Source organism: Anabrus simplex, chromosome 13, assembly GCF_040414725.1.
Source record: "Anabrus simplex isolate iqAnaSimp1 chromosome 13, ASM4041472v1, whole genome shotgun sequence".
Classification (NCBI taxonomy): Eukaryota; Metazoa; Arthropoda; class Insecta; order Orthoptera; family Tettigoniidae; genus Anabrus; species Anabrus simplex.
In genome coordinates, this window is record NC_090277.1 from 30,143,656 (window position 1) to 30,163,564 (window position 19,909).

The 19,909-nt window shown below is 37.7% G+C and overlaps 1 protein-coding gene across 1 annotated transcript in view; it reads right to left on the reverse strand.

Moving 5' to 3' along the window:
* LOC137502867 (zinc finger protein 239-like) overlaps window positions 1-19,909 on the reverse strand; it is a 79,559-nt gene that overhangs the window by 44,925 nt on the left and 14,725 nt on the right. The window contains exon 3 of the mRNA XM_068230024.1: window positions 14,422-14,493. Coding sequence (XP_068086125.1) covers window positions 14,422-14,493 — 72 coding nt within the window. The remainder of the gene's footprint in view (window positions 1-14,421; window positions 14,494-19,909) is intronic.

The following is a 19,909-nucleotide window of genomic DNA, read 5'->3' on the forward strand; positions in this document are numbered from 1 at the left end:
TATTCTGAATGGCTGAATTAAGATGAGAAGAAACATTCCTTGAAAATTTTGCTTTATACTTATTCTAATAGCAAGACTCTTCCTTAATGGGGCTGACTGATCAAAAATCACCATCAAGGAGTGAACTAACAGTGAACCAACATTCAAATCAGATAGCATTTTTGTATATCATGTAATAAAGGCAATAAAATGATGATTGTATGTAAGATGCATTTAGTACTTTGTACTCCAAGAAGAACAGAGGAATCTTCGGATAACTTCAGACTATGCTGTCAACTGCAGCAAACATGGACACTGTGCTAATGCAATTGATATCAATGAGCACATTAAGAAATGTTCCATTAAAGGAATAGATGCATACTTACATCTCCATTATAGACTGTTATTCCTTTTGTTGTTCAGTCTGCAAGCCTCTGTGCATTTACTATTCACCAAAACAATTCCCTACTTCTAACTAGTTCTATATCTCTTATCTTTAAAGAAACCGAGTCTAATCATCATCGCCTAGGTCTCCCTGTATTCCTCTTACCCTCCATGACCGACTCCATCATTCTCCTAGGTAACCTATCCTGTTACATTTGCCACACATGACCTCACCATGATGCTCTCTATGAATACAGCTCCATCCATTGAGTTCAATCCTAACTTAGCCTTTATCTCATCATAACAAGTATGCTCCTGCCATTGTCCCCACCTGTTTTTACCAGCAATCATTCTTGCTACTCTCATGTCCATTACTTCTAAGTTGTGAATAACATATCCTGAGTCCACCCAGCTTTCACTCCCATAAAGCAAAATTGGTCTGAAAACAATCCAATGTAAAGAAACTTTCATCCAGGAGCTGACTTCATTCTTCCTGAATACTGTTGACTTCAACAGTGAGCAGACTGCATTAGCTTGATTCAAGTTCACTTACTATATTACCAGCCTGGGAGTACACACATACAAAATATTTTAAATTATCTACCTGTTCCAACTTCATATCCCCTATCTGATATACACTTATCCTCGATTCCTTACCTACTGACATCAATTTAGTCTTAGAAAGGATAATTTCCATACCAAACTCTTTGAATCTATTTTCAAGTTCCAAGATAGTAGCCTGCATACTAAATTTTCACCTTATTGAATCCTTTCCTGCCACTTTATACCTTTCAGCAGATAATCATGTAAACTACGACCAACAATGATTTTTCAAAATTCTGGCAAATACAGAAAATACAACTGTGACAGCCCCATTATGGCCTGAAACCACACTGCTTTTCATCCTACTTCACCTAAACCACTGATCTCACCCTTCCTTCCCAGATGCCAATCAACATGTTGCCTGGTATACTGATTATTAAGATACTTCGATAAATTGTTGCAATACTTCCCCTTTGGTTGCTTAGAGGTAGGTGCAATTAGAGCTTTCATCCAATCTGAAGGTTCCTTAGTAACACTCCATGATACTCTTATTTTATGAAGCAATTTCAACTCTTACTTCACACTGTACTTCACTATTTCAGGTCTAATTCCATTTATTCTTTCTGCTTTATGACAATGGAATTTATCAAACATACTTTCCAATTTTTTAAGAGTAATTTCACCAACATCATCGCCCTCTTGACACAAGAGTTGAGAAACAATAGGGATTGCAAATCACATATGACACAACGATGTTGCAAAAAAAAAAAAAAAAAAAAAATAGAGCACATTCTATGACTGAGAAAATTATTCATGAGAATTAATTTGAAGAGTATGATGCTGTACTATAACAATGGGCTAAAAATGGTATTGTTGAAGAAAGACATTATGAAGGGGCTAGAGGTAAAGGCTACATTCTACCTCATCGAAGTGCATGTAAGGACAGTGCAACTATGCGAATTAGGCCCATATTTGATGCATCCAGTAAAAGGAAGAGGGAGTTATCACTGAATGACTGTATGACAAAGGTTTGAAATTAATCAAAGTTATTCCCTCTGTTCAGAGAGGCCAGTGGGTGTGACCTTCGAAATACGAAAGGCATTCCTACAAATGTCAGTAAAGAGGGTTGATCAATTTCTATGGTGGGAAGATCATACACAAGCTTACGTCATCACTGAGTGGATGGAAAAGTAGCATGCATTTTTCAGGGACAGAAGATTCAGTCTCTACAGTACTGAGGCTACTAGGTCATGTCACAAAAAAATGCAAAATTCATAACAAACCTGTAACAACACGAAGTATTTCATCTTTGTCCCCATTGGTTTCTCCTGTCCTTTGTCTCCGATTAAACTGTTAAAATTTGAATGAAGGTTCCACCTATTCAATGTCATACAAGCTATAAGTTTACAATGTATTATTTATTTATTCATTCATAATACCAGTTTCGACACGTAAGAGTGTCATCTTCAGCTTAAAATTGCAAACTGGGCAAGTAACATATTATATTACTATAAAGAATATACGTGCTATATGATATAAAAACATATGATGACAAATCCACACTTAAAAATAAAATAAAACGTGGGTAAAATGGGATGTTGCAACACACTTTATGAGCAGTATAGTCTGCTGTGGTTTTGAAACTGTTGATGATGTACGAGTTTAAAATCTTGATGTACTCATTAAAATGTCGAAGTAAAATTGAGGTCTACTCCACTGTTAATATCAGTGGAGATATAGGTAAAAGTCCAATAGTCAATATTGTACCAGTAAAAGAGCCCGACTTTAAGATTTATTTTCAACGCAAGCATGGAATAGTTCTCAGGGCTAAACTGGATGAATAATAGCTAGGGCTTGGTATAGGACGTAGGGTCCTATCTACAAGAAAAGTTTGAATCTGATTTGATAAGAGTTTATTCATGTAATGCATATTAAATTGCATATCACCTCATGGTAGATAGGGGTTGTCTTCCGCATTGTCCTCTAAATGGCCCGGGTCTCCAGCTCACCAGGCCGCACCGGCTGGAACACGTTCCAGAAGATGCCCAAGTACTCCGTCAAGATGCGGACGGACCATCCAGGTTGGTTGCATGGAATACGCCTCAAATTCCCGATGCCCGTGACGACCTCCGCTAGTTCCTGACAATGTTGAGGGTAATCACATTACCCAAGTACAATGAGGTTGATAGAATCAATGCAAACTCCGAAAATGTGCTCTTTGTCACTCGCTGAATTTATAAATCAAAGTTCATGAAAACCTTGAGTAATGAGTTTTCTCACCACTAGTAAAATCACGAGACAATGTTCATAAAGACTTTCAACAATCCACTCTTTAACACTCATGGAAATGACAAGTCCGTGGTCATGAAGACTTTCAATAATGTTATAGTTCATCAATGAAAATAATTACAAGTCTTTAAGTAATCACTGGCAAAGATCACAAGTCTATGCTCATGGAGACTTCGAATAAATTTAGAGTTCATCACTCGTGAATATTACAAGTCTTTGAATAATCACTGGCGAAAAGTTAAAGTCCATCACTGGTAAATATTACAAGTCTTTGGAAAATCACTGATGAAAATCACAAGTCTATGCTCATGAAAATTTTGAATAATGTTGGAGTTCATCACACCTAAATATCACAAGTCTTTGAAAAATCACTGGTGAAATTTTAGAGTCCATCACTGGTAAATATTACAAGTCCCATTTATAAAGACTTAGAAGAATTCAGAGTTCCTCAACACTCGTAAATATTACAAGTCCCATTTATAAAGACTTAGAAGAATTCGTTCCTCAACACTCGTAAATATTACAAGTCCCATTTATAAAGACTTAGAAGAATTCGTTCCTCAACACACGTAAATATTACGAGTCTTTGAAAAATCACTGGAGAAATTTAAAGTCCTTCACTGTTAAATATCACAAGTCTCTGAAAAATCACTGGAGAAAATTTAGAGTCCCATTTATAAAGACTTAGAAGAATTCAGAGTTCCCCACGAAGATAGCTTCCGACGATAATGGCAGCGAGTAGGGCCACGTTGACTACTCGACTGTGATTGACTGACTGAGATATCAGGCTATATTGAGCCCTCCTGATATTTGGTTTGGGGACATCTACGTTACATATGTCGTGAAGCTGGTTACCTCTGAATCCCTCGACGGATTTACTTGAAATTCAAGCACTGCGACGTTTATGTAATTCCCTTTAAAATGACATGTTGATCAAGTCGCTACCACAATTGTTATAGGAGTTTTAAATTTTTTCTCCATCGAATGTTCCGGAAGGTGTGACGCTTGAGTCTGGAACATACGAGTTCAGGCTAGCTGCACGTGGCATGAGAGGCGGGTGATCTAACTAGCCCCTGCAGCTACGTCACGCATACAGCTGTTCTCAGCTTGCTCGCTCGTCCGGCTGAATGTAAACAAACCAAGCTTGCACGGAGTAATACGCGGGGTGATAAAATACGATCAACTCTCAAAAAATATGCATGTACAGGTCGTAACCGGTAAATATCCCTCCTTCTCAGGGAAAAAGAAAATACTGTGAGGATTTTCTTTTAGTCTCTTTTCACTCAAAGTATTTTTTGAGATTGGAAGCGTTGTAGATGCCTTCAAGGCTGCCATCTAGTCTTGTGATTTTAAAGGCACCGTTGTCCAAACATAAACGTAGATTACCATGGGGTTTCCTTGCTATGGTGTGCGGATTAATATAGGGCGTAACGCACTTTGAGATAATTCTGTCAGCCTCCATCTGACAAATCAGTATCCTGGTTTCATCTATGTACTTCTCAGGCACCGGGTATGGCTTGCGTTTATAGGGCGAAGTATCCTTGACGCTGAAATGGTGTTTAAAATTCTTAATCTCTACAGGCTTCTCATCGAAGACGTCCGGATAGGTCTCTTCCTCCGCCGCTGCAATGTTAGGGTGGTAATCTGGGGCTTCAGTTACACTGGAGATGTAGGTGAGAAAATCAGGCCCTTTGTCACTCAAAATTTCATCGATGGGTCCCTCCTCATTGGGATCACCATCCTCAATGACATGGGCCCCTCTTCTTCTTCGGGATCACCCTATTCTTTCTGTACCTGGTCGACTGGGGCGGCATCGCCAATCACACCATCGACTTGTGTACGGGGTAAATCAATCCCTTGAAGTCCAAAATCTTCACCGTCAACCAGCTGTAACTCTACAGATGCAATCCTACGTAGGTGAATAGTGTTGGCAGAATAGTCAATGGTAGCCTTATATTTAGACAGAAAGTCTGAACCCAAGATAAGGTTAAACTTCATAGGAGAGACTATCAGGAAAATATGTTCACACACTTCTTCGTTGATAGCAAACTCAAGGAAGACTAGCTGCTTACATTTGATATTCCTGTCAGGAATAATGCCCTTAATCCTAACTTGTGCTACCGGCAAAATTAGAAGGTTACATCGATCCTTGATCAATGTTATCAACTTGTCAGAAATTCGGGAAACTTGCGCTCCCGAGTCCACTAGCGATGATACTTGGAATTCCCAATGGTAATATTGATGATGGGTAAACTTCGTTGAACATGTTGACGAATGGGTAATTCGTCTTCAAATACTAAGTCGTCATCAATGTGACAATAATTTATTATGTCTACATGAAATGACCCGACCTCCTAATTTTCAGGCAAACTTATTTCTGAAAATTTTAAGTTTTTTTTTTTTTGGCAACAGCACCTGTGGATTCTGGGTTTTAACCAAAGGTGTTGTTTCTTTGATGATACTCTTGGTATTCAAGAGAAGTCGCTCCAGGTTGATGACCCTCTTGTTTCGTCTGATGGAGGTAGTCCTGCGTTTCCTTCCACCGTTTGTGCAAGTCAGAATTGTTTGAGTCTCTACTCTCTTGTTTTTTCTTGTTTTAACCAAGTAGGTTTGGTTTGGTAGGGCGTCTGGCCACGGTATGGGCGTCTCCTAAACCCTCTATACCGCGGAGGTGAAGATTGAGTATCTCTCTCTTCCCTTCTATCCGCTCGTTCAGGACTTTGTCGCGGCTATTCAGAAGTATTAACCTGAACTGGATGGGCGGCTACGTCCTTACTTTTGCTCGGTTTCAAAGTACCCTGCGCATGAGCGGTATCAAGACGTCATAATACAGCATCAAATTGATCTAAGTTCTGAATGTTCGCTGCTACGAAGATCTCTTGAACGTGAGAAGGATACTGTAACGTAATGACCTGTATGAGGACCTTCTCAGGCAAAGGAGAGTATAAATACTGTATCTTCTTCAACTGAGATAATAAAAAATCTGCGTATCGAGAGGTGTTAATGGAGGTGTTATACCTCCTCGAATATAGTTGAAGTTTGATAAGGTGCTGAGTTTCTGCGTTCCAAAAACGGTCAATTAAAGCCTTCTCAAAGTCAGAGTATACCTTGAAATTAGATTTGAACACGGAATACCAGGAAAGAGCCTTGACTTCTAATAATCGGGCCACTGTTCTTAGCTTTCTATCTTCACTAATCTTGTGCTCATGAAAATATTCCGCTACATTGATTAGAAACTTTTTAGCCGTGTAATCTTCTTTACCGGAGAATTTAGGAGGTTTTTCCTCTTGAATTTCAACGATAGTTGTCTGGTATGATGTCTCTCCGACTCCTTCCATCAAACTATGAATAGGTCTGGACGTATCTCGAGATTCAAGGTTAACGACCTTAGTGGCTAGTTGTTCGAGATTACTCTTGACATCCCCCAACTGGAGTTGGACTATTCCTTCGACTTGTTTGACATCGTTCTTTAATTCAACTTTAAGTTCACCCACATCTTTGCAAATACGACTAATTTGTGTGGTCGTATTATCGGCTTGCTGAGTGAACCGTTTGTCAAACTCGCCCTGCTTAGCTTTTAACAAAGCAACTTCGTTTCCAACTCTGGAAATGTCATTCTTAACTGTGTCCCTAAGAGTATCGTGGAAAGAAACAATTTTAGCCTGTATTTGCGAGAGCTGACCATGTGACTCCTGAAATTCGGCTTTAAAATCCTCAATGTCCTGTGAAAGCTGTTGGACTGATGGAAGAACCCTTTTCACATCCTCCTTAACAATTTCTGTGACTTTGTTTTTAACAGTGTTTTTCATTTCTTCGACATTACGAGTTAGCTGAGAGTTGATTTCAGTGAATGGATCATCAATTTTCTTATGGGACTCCGTGAATCTTTCTTCTATCCTAACACTTGCTTGATTGAAACGCGATTCTAAGTTCGCATTCATTTCATTGAATTGGGATTGAACCACGTCATGTAAGCGCTTATCTAACCTGGCGTCAGCTTGAGCTAACCGCCTGTCTAAGTTGGTGTTAGATTCCGCTAAATTGTCTAAGCGCTGTTCTAGTTTGGTATTTGATTCAGCTATACTGTTTAAACGTTAGTCTACATTAGCAAGATTAGCATTAGTTTGAATATTAGCCTCAGCTAAGCTAGAAAGATTGCTATTAGTTTCGGTAATACGTCTCTCTAGATTAGTGTTGGACTCAGTAATACGTCGCTCTAAGTTAGCACATGTTGCAGTAAGCCTAGTCTCTAAATTGGCGTTAACCTCATTCATATTAAGCCTCAGGGCTTCAATTGCAGCGAGCATATTATGCATATTTATGGCAATTTTAATACCTTAAAATGTGACACTTAGGAATTTTCAATCATAAATTGAAATATCAGTGACTTTAAAAGTTCAAAAGCACTCAGTTCAGCATACATCAACACATAGAAATTCAACCATATGACAAGAACACATAAAAGACAAATTGTTTGCCACGTCCAGGGCATAAGTTTCACTTTGTAAAAAGAAACACCACGTCCAGGGTGTTGTGATTGTCTATTACTTGATAGCACTGTTAACCTAGCTATCGTGCCCCAACGTGTAGGGTGCCACGTATATTACCCTCTTCTCTGTACCAGTGAAAGAGCCCGACTTTAAGATTTATTTTCAACACAAGCATTGAATAGTTCTCAGGGCTAAACTGGATGAATAATAGCTAGGGCTTGGTACAGGAGGCAGGGTCCTATCTACAAGAAAAGTTTGAATCTGATTTGATAAGAGTTTATTCATGTAATGCATATTAAATTGCATTTCACCTCATGGTAGATAGGGGTTGTCTTCCACAGTGTCCTCTAAATGGCCCGGGTCTCCAGCTCACCAGGCCGCACCGGCTGGAACACGTTCCAGAAGATGCCCAAGTACTCCGTCAAGATGCGGTTGGTTGCATGGAATACGCCTCAAATTCCTGATGCCCGTGACGACCTACGCTGGTTCCTGACGATGTTGAGGGTAATCACATTACCCAAGTACAATGAGGTTGATAGAATCAATGCAAACTCCGAAAATGTGCTCTTCGTCACTCGCAGAATTTATAAATCAAAGTTCATGAAAACCTTGAGTAATGAGTTTTCTCATCACTGGTAAAATCACGAGACAATGTTCATAAAGACTTTCAAGAATCCACTCTTTAACACTCATGGAAATGACAAGTCCGTGATAATGAAGACTTTCAATAATGTTATAGTTCATCAATGAAAAAAATTACAAGACTTTAAGTAATCACTGGCAAAGATCACAAGTCTATGCTCATGGAAACTTCGAATAAATTTAGAGTTCATCACTCGTGAATATTACAAGTCTTTGAATAATCACTGGCGAAAAGTTAGAGTCCATCACTGGTAAAGATTACAAGTCTTTGAATAATTGCTGGCAAAAAGTTAAAGTCCATCACTGGTAAATATTACAAGTCTTTGGAAAATCACTGATGAAAATCACAAGTCTATGCTCATGAAAATTTTGAATAATGTCAGAGGTCATCACTCGTAAATATCACAAGTCTTTGAAAAATCACTGCCGAAATTTTAGAGTCCATCACTGGTAAATATTACAAGTCCCATTTATAAAGACTTAGAAGAATTCAGAGTTCCTCAACACTCGTAAATATTACGAGTCCTTGAAAAATCACTGGAGAAATTTAAAGTCCATCACTGCTGAATGTACACAAACCAGGCTTGCACGGAGTAATACGCGTGGTGATAAAATACGATCAACTCTCAAAAAATATGCATGTACAGGTCGTAACTGGTACAATATGATTAGTAAGTTCTTCTAATAATTATTTGTTCATAGCCAGCATATAATATGTGGTGGGGTAAATATAGTTTTAGTTGGACTAAGATTGCCTCAGTTAAATGGGAATAGTGAAGCCTAAAGAAGAAAAACTAATTAGATGAATAAATTGGTTAAAACGATGCCGAAGGTTCTGTTACAAGACATTTGGGAGCAGAAAATAATTTGGGACACAGAGGTACAATAAGAAATAAAACACATCTTCATAAAGTGGAATGAACAATTACCTTGATGAGCTTGTATTGCTATACCGAGATGAATTACTCTGAGTGACTCTAAGGAAGTCTTATTAACTTCATACAGTATGTAATGCTAGTAAATATGCTTATGTTGCAGTTGTGTTGTTGAAAAGCAAGCATCACGATGAAATCAGTCTGCAGCTAATTTTTCGCAAAAAAGAGGGTAGCACCATTTAAGAGAACTGCAACACTTCAACTAGAATTACTTTCCTGCCTTATTGGTGTTAGAATGTTAACCACTATAAAAGACAGCCTCAGTCTCGTTGATGTGCACTGCTATCTTTGGACACTGCATTGATGCAGATATAGAAGGGTGTCTTTGTACAAAATAGAGTTAAGGAAATATTGACTTACTCCCACACAGCAAAGTGGCAGCATTTACGAGGAAGACTTTCTCCAGGTGATTTGCCTTCATGAGGTTGTGACATGGATGAGTTTTATTGGAATCAAAGTGGTAGGAAGGTCCTGGTGAAGCTGGGAGAAGAAAAGTGGCCTTGTGATGAAGTTGCCGTGTAAGAGGATGAAGTTGATCGTGAATGAGGTAAGGAAACTGTGATTTATGTTGTCCCCGCTGTGGAGCCTCCATGGAATCTGGAATATTCTTTTTCTACATCAAGATTGCCAGAATGGTCACCAGGATGTTACGGTTTACTCTTAACAAAAGAAGGAATGAAAGTGAAAGACTTGTGGGAGAGAGAATGACCATTGAAATAAAGGCATCAGGAAGGTTAATCATTTGATTCGTTCAAGAAGAAGTTTCTGGGGAGAAGGGATTTCAAGCTGGAAGTCACTTCACATGATCTAAGATTGTGAAGGAAATTTGTGAATGAAAACAAAGATTACTGAAAGGAGAGATAGTGAGGACTTCAGATGCCCCACAGTACTAATGACTAAACATTGTCTGGTGCAACTTCTAATCCATGAAGAACATGTTAGAATATTAGATTTTCAGTTATTCATGGAAAAGGAGCAGCCAGGCCATGCTGTCAAGATATGTGAGATGAAAAATGCCACGAAGCTAAGGCGGCAGTTGCTGATTCTGTAACTCTATCGGAAAACAGAATAAAAGACGCTGTGGTATTTGAGGTGTAGACTTTGCTGGGCTCCTGATATTGGAAGTAAAAACAAAGGTGTGAATTATGCTCTTTACATTTGTCGTGTATAGGCCACTGCACCTGCAAGTGGTCAAAAGTTTCATAATAAATGAATTTGTACAAAGTTTTCGAGGGTTCATCACTCGATGAGAAAGATCACAAGTGTCTACAACAACAATGGAGGGCCGATGACCTTAGATGTTAGGCCCCTTTCAACAACAAGCATCAACAACAATCGAACAAATTTCACTGGTAGAGATAATTTGTTTTGAACTGTCGACTAAAACCTCACAGAAAGAGAGTCCACAATGCAACGAATACAATAGAGGATTAACCCCTCCCCGGCAGGCTGGGTGGAGAGTGGCTGGTGGAGAAATCTGATTCAGATAGTAAAGAGAAATTAGAGATGTGTCCTCGGGGGAGCTTCACTGCGTTATGACGAGATGACAACCCTACTGTGTGAGTGTGAATCTGTGATTAAATCCCAACCTCTTACCTACTTGCCTGAGAAGTCTGAAGATCTCAACCAATTTTCACCTTTACAAGATATAATAATAAAACTCTATAATAAGGCAAAACACCAGCCAACATTATGAAACAATAATGAAGAAAGGGACCGCTAGATTGAGAAGATATTGAGAATGCTGCTATTTCTAAAGCCTTAAATTTCATGGTGTTTTTTTCTCCTTATCACAGGCTTATCACAGGTTAATTCAGGCTTGGTTTCTCTCAAACTGTTTGCTCCCGCTCTCCTCCTGACCAATTTGATGTGATGGGTTTCCACTAGGATGATTTTGACAGCAATTTCAAACTGTTTTGTCATTTTTATAAACCAATAATTTGTAAACTATGAGGTTCACAACCTCACCATGTGCTACTATTATTCATTTCTATCTGCATCATTTGTTTTCTCATTCCCTTGTTTCTTAGGTTAACGCAGTTTTTAGTATCAATTATTATTTCAAATTAACACCTGTTTCACTGAATTTTGTCGCAATAAGTTGTTTTTTGCTCTGCATATTGATGTAAATATTGTATATTTGTGCTAATTTTGTTTCCGTCTAGGTTCTCTTTTGTTTGTTTTTTCATTTGCGCTTTCATTATGTTTTTTAGCATTTTTTCAACTCATATTATGTAAATTATTCCAACCCCCCTAATTTTTTCACTGAAGATGGCTCAAACGAGCCGAAACATGTCTGAACTTGTTTACTCCGTCTAATGACGGAATATATGATGTATTGAATAGGAGGATACTTTCATTTTTCGCCATTGTAAAGCAATTTTCACCTTCACGTATTTTGCAAGACGAAGTCTGCTGGGTAATACTATATTTACATCAACTGGATTCTGTGAAATTATCAAGGAGATAATGATTTCTACAACAGTTGCGACTAGAATTTGAGAAGAGTACCTAAGTCACTAGATCCAGAAGCAGAAGGGGATGTGGTGCTGGTTGTAGCTGATGGAAAGACGTGGATAGACAGGCCATTAACACGGGTGATGGAAGTGTATAGTGGGAAAGATTTCAAAGAAAGATGAGGTTGAAAACATTGTCAGGTGTGGTGACTAGTCCACATCAGCGACTTCTGAAACTGCAAATGAGGAAGCTAATGATGGTCTCAGGAAATTTCACTCTCATGAACAGTCTGACTCATCAGACTCCTCAAAGTTTTATTATGACAGCACGTCTACTGTTTAGGTGAATATAAAACCTAAGTGATTTACAATAAATGTGAAGTTCCTTTCTGGTAGAAAGACTGTTTCTCACAGGCTATGTGGTTTAGGAAGTAAGACTCTAAGACATTCTGAAAAGGTATCAATCTTATTAATCCTCCTATCAAAATAGTGTACATGAGCAGAAAGTTTTAGAAACAGGTTTCTAGTAAGATTGATAGTTTTCAAATAAGGTTGGCCTTGTATATTTTTTGGGAGAGTAAAATCACTCTTTCAGGTTTCACATAAAATCCCCAGTCAATTCATGGATGATTACACATTTTTCAACATTTAAACCCCGATGTAATTAATGTAACTGTGCTGAAAATAATAATTGTAAATTTAACAAAACAGTTTTACACTATGTACTTAGCTCATATCCAGGTTATGATAGAAGGGCAGTCTGCAAACACGGCAGGGCAGTGCGTCCATTAAAAAGGTCTTAGAGCACAGTATTTGAACTTATATTTACTACAATCCTTTTATAATACTAACGCCATGGCCAGCCCTACAATTCTAAACCTCTGGACTTGCACCCAAACTAAATTCCTGAAATCCTGCAGGACTTTGTTTCTGAAATGATAACAATAACTAGGTTGTCACACCTTTCATTCAGTTATTGCAGATTTCTTAGAATATTAATACAGGTGTTGCAGTACATACAGCCACACAATCATGTCAGGTGATACCTATGTTCTAATATCATGGTGGAAAAGGATATCAGAAATTTTTCCATTAACTGGTTTTTAAATGAAGTATAAAATGACTTTTCATATCAGTGGAATTCTTAACCATCTCACTATCCACATGAGCCCTGTAAATTCCACACTACAAGAGGGAATAACAATAGTACTCCCCTAGATTTATCTATCTGTGGAATCTCAAAAGCAATAGTGTAGGAAGCCTTAAGAGCATTGTGACAGTTATGCCATACCTTGAAGCATTCCAGTTGTAGTTATATTTCTGGTAATTTTGATGATCCAACAAGTTGGGACTGAATCTTATTGATGAATAGAAGTTGTATTGCTACCTGGATGAGTAACTCTCAGCCGCTGGATTGGACTCAGTACTGAGAACAACATAGCCTTCTAGGTTGCAGCACTTTTGTTGTAGTGGGGACATATTCTGATGGCATTCATTAAGTACCAGTACTGAGTACTTACAATTGCAAGGACACTTATTTCATGAACTGCCCCAACTCCTCCATCCAGGAGTGCTGTCAGCATTGCCAACAAGCTGTGACCAGCCTGAGCAAGCCATAGAATGTTCAAGTAGAGGAGTATAAATAATCCATCCCCCTCAGATAACTTTCTTAAATTTGTTTTTCAGTGGCCTCCACAGCTGTTGGATGTTCTGCTTGTTTTTCATGAATATAATTCACAAAACCCAACAGAATGGTTCATAGTAAATTTAATGTAGCACTATCAATAAAAAAAAAGAAAATATAAATAATGTGGAAGGAGAGGAAATACAGCACAAGAAATTGCACAAAAACAATTAAAGACTTGAAGGAAAAGACCAAACAATTCCCTCCATGACCACACAGGCCAATTACATAATTAACTGAAAAATCCAATTATCAAAGTTGACCATCAATGTTATAAAATCTATCCAATCAGCAGGAACGCTGAGTAAAAATCAATAATTAGCAAACTCCCAATATACAAGTGAATATACATATGTTGCCAAAGAAGATAATACAGAATGATCAATACTGAACTAATGGACATGATCCTCCGAAGATTTTAGGTGAAAAGGACCCGATCAGTCACAACAAGTAATTTTGTCATGAACAGTAAACTAAATGTCACTATAGCTGTTTTACCAAATGAAGAAAATGTCCATAGCACTGATAGCATCCTGAATCAGCACTAAGTTTCAGGTACTGATACCTCAAACTCACTGGAATCTTACCACGGCCATGTAGGTACGATGAAGGTCCTCATATAAAAAATAGGGCCTGCCCAGTTAATTTATACTGAAAATGATTAGCATTATGTAACCAAACATTAAACTATCCATGGGGAAAAATAACGTCAACAACTATCCACTATTTCATATAAAAATGAATGACATCTGGCATGCAATCACCACTCATCTGATGGCCACTGACAGCGACAACATACAGCACAGCACACCTACCAGACTACCACCTAGACATGTCACGCTATGAAAGGAGAATACAATAAAACATCTGACAATGTACCTTTTAAAAGTTGGAGAGTGTGCCCCTTGTTATGCACTGAACATAATTCCAGATGAAATACTTTGTAACATGTAGCTCTGAAAATGTACTGATATCAATTACGTTCCAATCACTATAGAATAATCAGGCATGATACTTACAAAGAATGTACTTGCTGTGCCTTCAAGCAAGATAGGTTCCTCCTTTATCTCTATTTTCTGGTCCATTTCACACTGAAACATAAATTGTTATAAGAAAATGAGCCAAAAACTACTTCCACTGACTTTTACTGGAAAAAAAAAAGGTACCAGAAATATATATTATTATTAACAATGATTAGGGTCATAGTTTATTGGCCAATGAAGTAAGCAGTCAGGCCTGTCTCTCCATTGCTTTCAATGTCTCTATCACAGCCAAACAGTGTATAGTCTTCCCTGGAAATCAAATCACAGAGACAAGGCTTTTATTTCAAACATCCCACAGGCACTGGCTGGGCCTGACTGTTAGCAGTATATATTTTTGAAAATAGAGAATTCACTTCTCCTTTAGCTGGTTAGCAATACCTATTTGCTAACACTGCAGGATCACGCAGTTGGTCTGCCACTGCCAAGCAATGGCTTACAGGTGAATGTCAACGCAACTGATGAGCCCAAATGATATGTCTGGGTGAAACTCTGCAAATGCACACGGCCTCAAACCTAAAAGATCGTTCTATTCCTGAGGTATTAAAATCTCTCCAACTTGACTTTGACTAGCATTATGAAAAGGGGGTTTTCCTTATATTGAAAACTCCTCATTTCTACTGTTAATGGCATTTGGAAAGTGAGTTTGCCACTATGTTAGAAACTCCTGATTTCTGTTTTAAATGGAGGTAGGAAATGTGGCCTGCCTTTATCATCAAAACTCCCCAAAGAGCACCTTACATTTGAAACAGTGTATGGGGTTCTACCATAGCAAATCACATTAAGAAACTGCATTAGTAATTGTATGCCACTCACAATTTTTGGATACTTGTTACCATTTTAATTTTTGCCATTTAATATCATTATTACTTTCTTTGTTTCCTTCCTTATTTTTTAAATTTTTTGTTTAATGGGTAACTTGTGTGCACTTTCTTACATTAGTATTTCTGGCATTGTTGAATACTGTAAATATATTTACTATATTTGCAAATAATGAAGTACAGTTGTAGAGAAAGCACAGATACGGTCATAATTGGTAGATGAAGTGGAAAATGAGATAAACAAGAATGAAGAAGCAGGTGAAGACGTAGATTATATAAATGACATTTGCTATTATAATATGGGACAATTTAAACGAAGTTTTCTGGAATTGAAACAGAACCTGTTGTTACAACTTCCAACCAAGTGGTACAAAACAGACCCTATACACAGAGAAGGATGGAGGAATAACGCGGGATGTACTCTGCAGAAACACAAGTACAACACATACTACTACACATAGGAATCTTGTGAGACATCTGCAAAGTACCAGAGAAAAAGCATCAAATGAAGGATCAGCAATGGAAGCAAGGCATTTGTTTTTCCCTGCAGACACTACAAAGTTAAATCTGCATTATACCAACCCCATATTGGCAGAGATGCATAAAGGAGTCACCTGTGAAAGAGATGTTCGTAACACTGATTAAACGATGTAGAATGCTCTATATTTGTAAATAAAATAGTGTAAAACTACAATAATTCTTATGAAAATAACTACAGAAATCTTTAATTAACCATTTAATTAACCAATTAAATCTATAACTGTACTTAAAGATTACATTGTTCATTCATTTCATGCATGAGAGAAATTCTTACCATGTGCCCACTTCTGCCCTAGTAACCTCATACCCTGTGCTGGGATAAGTAATGAAATTATATATTAAGCTAATAAATTCCATATAAGGCTTTTGAGTCATTCTGAATCTCCTACGTTCTTATGCTTTTTTTGCACTCTGCCCTTCTTTCCTTTGGCGGCTGTGATTAATATGTATCTGTCTTCCCATTGTTGCTATATCTTATCTTCTTGAGTTTGCGTGTGTGGATTGTCTCTTGTGTATTGGAAATGGATTGTTAATTGAGACTGATGTGTCTGTGGTAATGGGCAAAAGTTTATTTACTTGATTGTGCAAAATGATGGAAATTTTTTCAGGATTTAGATTTTGTGAGCTTCTCTTGGTAATAATATTGAATTATAAATAGTTTACTTCTAAATAATATTGTTTATTTATTTGTGCCTTATTCTTGGTTTCAACAAACTGGGAATTTATTAAGGATTCTCCATTTTATTATACATCAGATTATAACCATGAGTTGTGAATTATGTTTAAATTCAACTCTCTTAAACCATATTTTATAAGGGATCCCTAAGCATTATCTTAATTACAGGAAATTCATTATTTTCAACCTACTTATCATCAATCATGTCGTGTTTTACTATTTCAAATGTACTGTTTAAGTTATTGTAATTTATAATAGCTATTGTTAATGGTAATGGGTGCTCTCTTATCTTCCATTCAGGCAAATGTACAGAACTTACTGCAATTCATTGTGCATTCTTGTTCACACCCTCTTTATTGCTCTCCAGGGAATGGGGCTGTTTTCACCATTACTTCAGTGGATATTTCTGGAATTTGCTTGCCTTCAAATGGTAGGTCTGTTACATGATGTTCCTTGTACTTGTGAGTTCTCTTGGTTTTTATGTTTATCGTGTGGTTTTGATGGGCTCTGCTTTGCTTGTCTTATATTATACTTCCCCTAAATTTGCTGTTCACACACAGAAGCAGTAAGGGGTTAACATAGGCCGTAGTGCTGGGGCGGTGCAAAATAATGCTTCAGCCTAAGGGATGAAACTGTGCAGAACTAATAAATGAAGGGAGATCATGATAAGTAACTTCTTAATATGAAATAGAAAAACTAACTATGCCTGTTTTCTTCCTTTACTACCACTCCTAGATGGTTGCCAGAGATAGATATCTTCAGAAAACCGGTCTATGCACCAAAATAAAAAATGAAAAGATGTAGTAAACATGCGGCGGACACCTTCAAATACCACTGGACTGAGCCAGACTCAAAACTGAGTCACTCAGCCCAGCATGCACAACAATAGATCACAAGAAAAGTAATATGAGGAAACTGAACTTGAGCTACACAGGTGGAAACAGTTTCACAAAACATGAGGTAGAGGATGCAAAAAGGACATTATACAAGTCCTCACCAGGTGGTATTGAAGACAACATAATGAAATAAATGCACAACTTCTGGATGACCCTGTTCAACAAGGGCTTACTTCTCAAATGCTTCTCTGTATTCCTTATTATTGACCAACATTATTTTATCTTTATCTTACATTTCTTCACTTTTCTTGCATATATCTGCCTTTCTTCCATCCTACATTTCCCACATCAAGCATGAAGAAGTGTGAAGGTGGACCCTCGATGTGACTTCGCGCCTGATAATATATGCAGGCTGGCTCACTTAACTGTTCATCTCTTCTCGTACACATTTTGAGGCACAGTGCCGAACATTGCGTGTGTTGTGCTACACTTCAGAGGATTGCGCCTTACTTCATAGAAGTGACTGACCTTCAACTTCTTCTAGATTTTATGATTTAAAATTACACAGTGCTAATCCATACTATATTATATTGCTTCTTCGACTGCTTTTGTGAAAGACTCATCCTTTAACTTCTTGTTTTCCTATGCATTGTTTTTTATTTTTATTCGTCTGATGATGACCTAGAGTGGTGGTTGAAACCGGCATCGCTTCCAATCATAAATAAGAATGTAACACTAAATTTCTTATTAATTGTATTGAATAAGCTGAACCACATTATTTGTTATTTCCATTTAATTGTGATACAGTTCAATATGGAACAACATGAAATTTTCATCTTTAAAATTAGAAGCTGAGAAGCACAAAACAGCCTGCCAGAAGTTGAAAAGTGAGGAATTTGGATTGGCAAGGAGAAAGCCTGTGGCAGTGTATGAAGATGTGGAGATTGTCTTCATCATTTTATGTTGTTGTGTTTGTCGTCATCTCCTCTTTCTTCCCATACTGAACTCTGATTATGTTTGTCCTATCATGTGTTGATATTTTCGGGTCACTTATTTGTTCCTCTCAATAATTATTGCACCTTTTATGTTTGACCCATGTTCCTAAACTATCACCTCCTCTACATTTTTATCTTATATTAGATCTGTCAATGTGGCCCCCAAATGAGTGTTAACGCCCACCTTCATCCAGAAGCTGGGAAGAAGAACTCATCGGGAACAGAGAAGAGATGGATGTAGAAGAACTGGGATCAATAAACTCTCCTATGATGTGTTCCTCTTTCTCTCCCTCTCTCTGTATGAGTTAATTTGATGATTGTTTCTTTCCAATGCTTATTCCTCCTTCTTTTGATTGCTATAGATTAGACTCAACACAACCACCAAGTGATTGCTCCCGCTATCCCTGTAGACTCATAAGCAGCCTTAACTGTCATCTCAAACAGACAAAGAATGCACCTGCCTGCTCTTGCATTCAGAAATAAAACCATTCACATAAATAGCCTCATAACCATCACATTTCATTGCCTATAGCTCAATATCAATGGCAAGATGCAGGAATTTACTGGAACAATAAAAATCCATAGCCTGTTGCCAGCCATGCAATCAGGTCAGAAATGGAATGAATAAAGCCACCATGTAGCGGCAAGGATAGGAACAGTGCCAGCTACCAAAGCGTGTTGTCCTCATCTCGAGCAATTATTAATGACTGACAGATGAAATGAAATGATATTGGAATGAATGATTACAGGGAACACCAGACTACTGAGAGAGCCTCTACTTTGTCCAATAAAAATTTTACATGGATTGAATGGGATTTACACCACAGAACCCAGTCATGAAAGCCCAAGCATGCTGCTGCCTGAGCCATGGAGGCTATTACTGAAAAAAATATTACACCAAAATCATGACTGAAATAGGCCAATATATCATCTCATAGAATGCTTCTCACATTAAACTATTTATTAGAAGTATCTCCAGTAGTCTTTCTGGATAACTTGTACCTAATTACATCCTCATGCAACTCTTTATAAACCAAGGCTGCAACAGATCACCCATCCACAGAATGAACATAAGTACTTCACCACCATGTGACAACCCAAAGAAAACAAGACAAGTGGCTTGCCACCACATCATGAAGGAATGTACCCTCTTTGCCAGGGAATACCCTACTGTACCATAGTCTCTTCACATATCTCATGTTCAAACATCATATCAAAACTCCCAGCATTTCAAGCTTCACCATATCAATCTTCTGTAAGATTTAAGAATAACATAACAGAACTGTAATGTACAACTCTGTAAAAACCACTGGTATATCAATACATGGTATCCTTTCCATCTCTTAATTAAATGTTGAAAACAAAGACCCAAGTGATGTTTTCCATCTCCTGACAATATAAAATTATAACAATGTTAAAATTTTAGCAATATCACATTTACAATATAGCAGGTCATGGTTTCTGGAAAAAGAATTCACTGTCAAGTTGTTATCATTATCAAAGGGTAGAAATATTTCCGGCTTTCCAATACCATTAGATTAATATTGTACCTTATATAATTAGTACTCGTTTCGACCTTGCTACAATAGGTCATCTTCT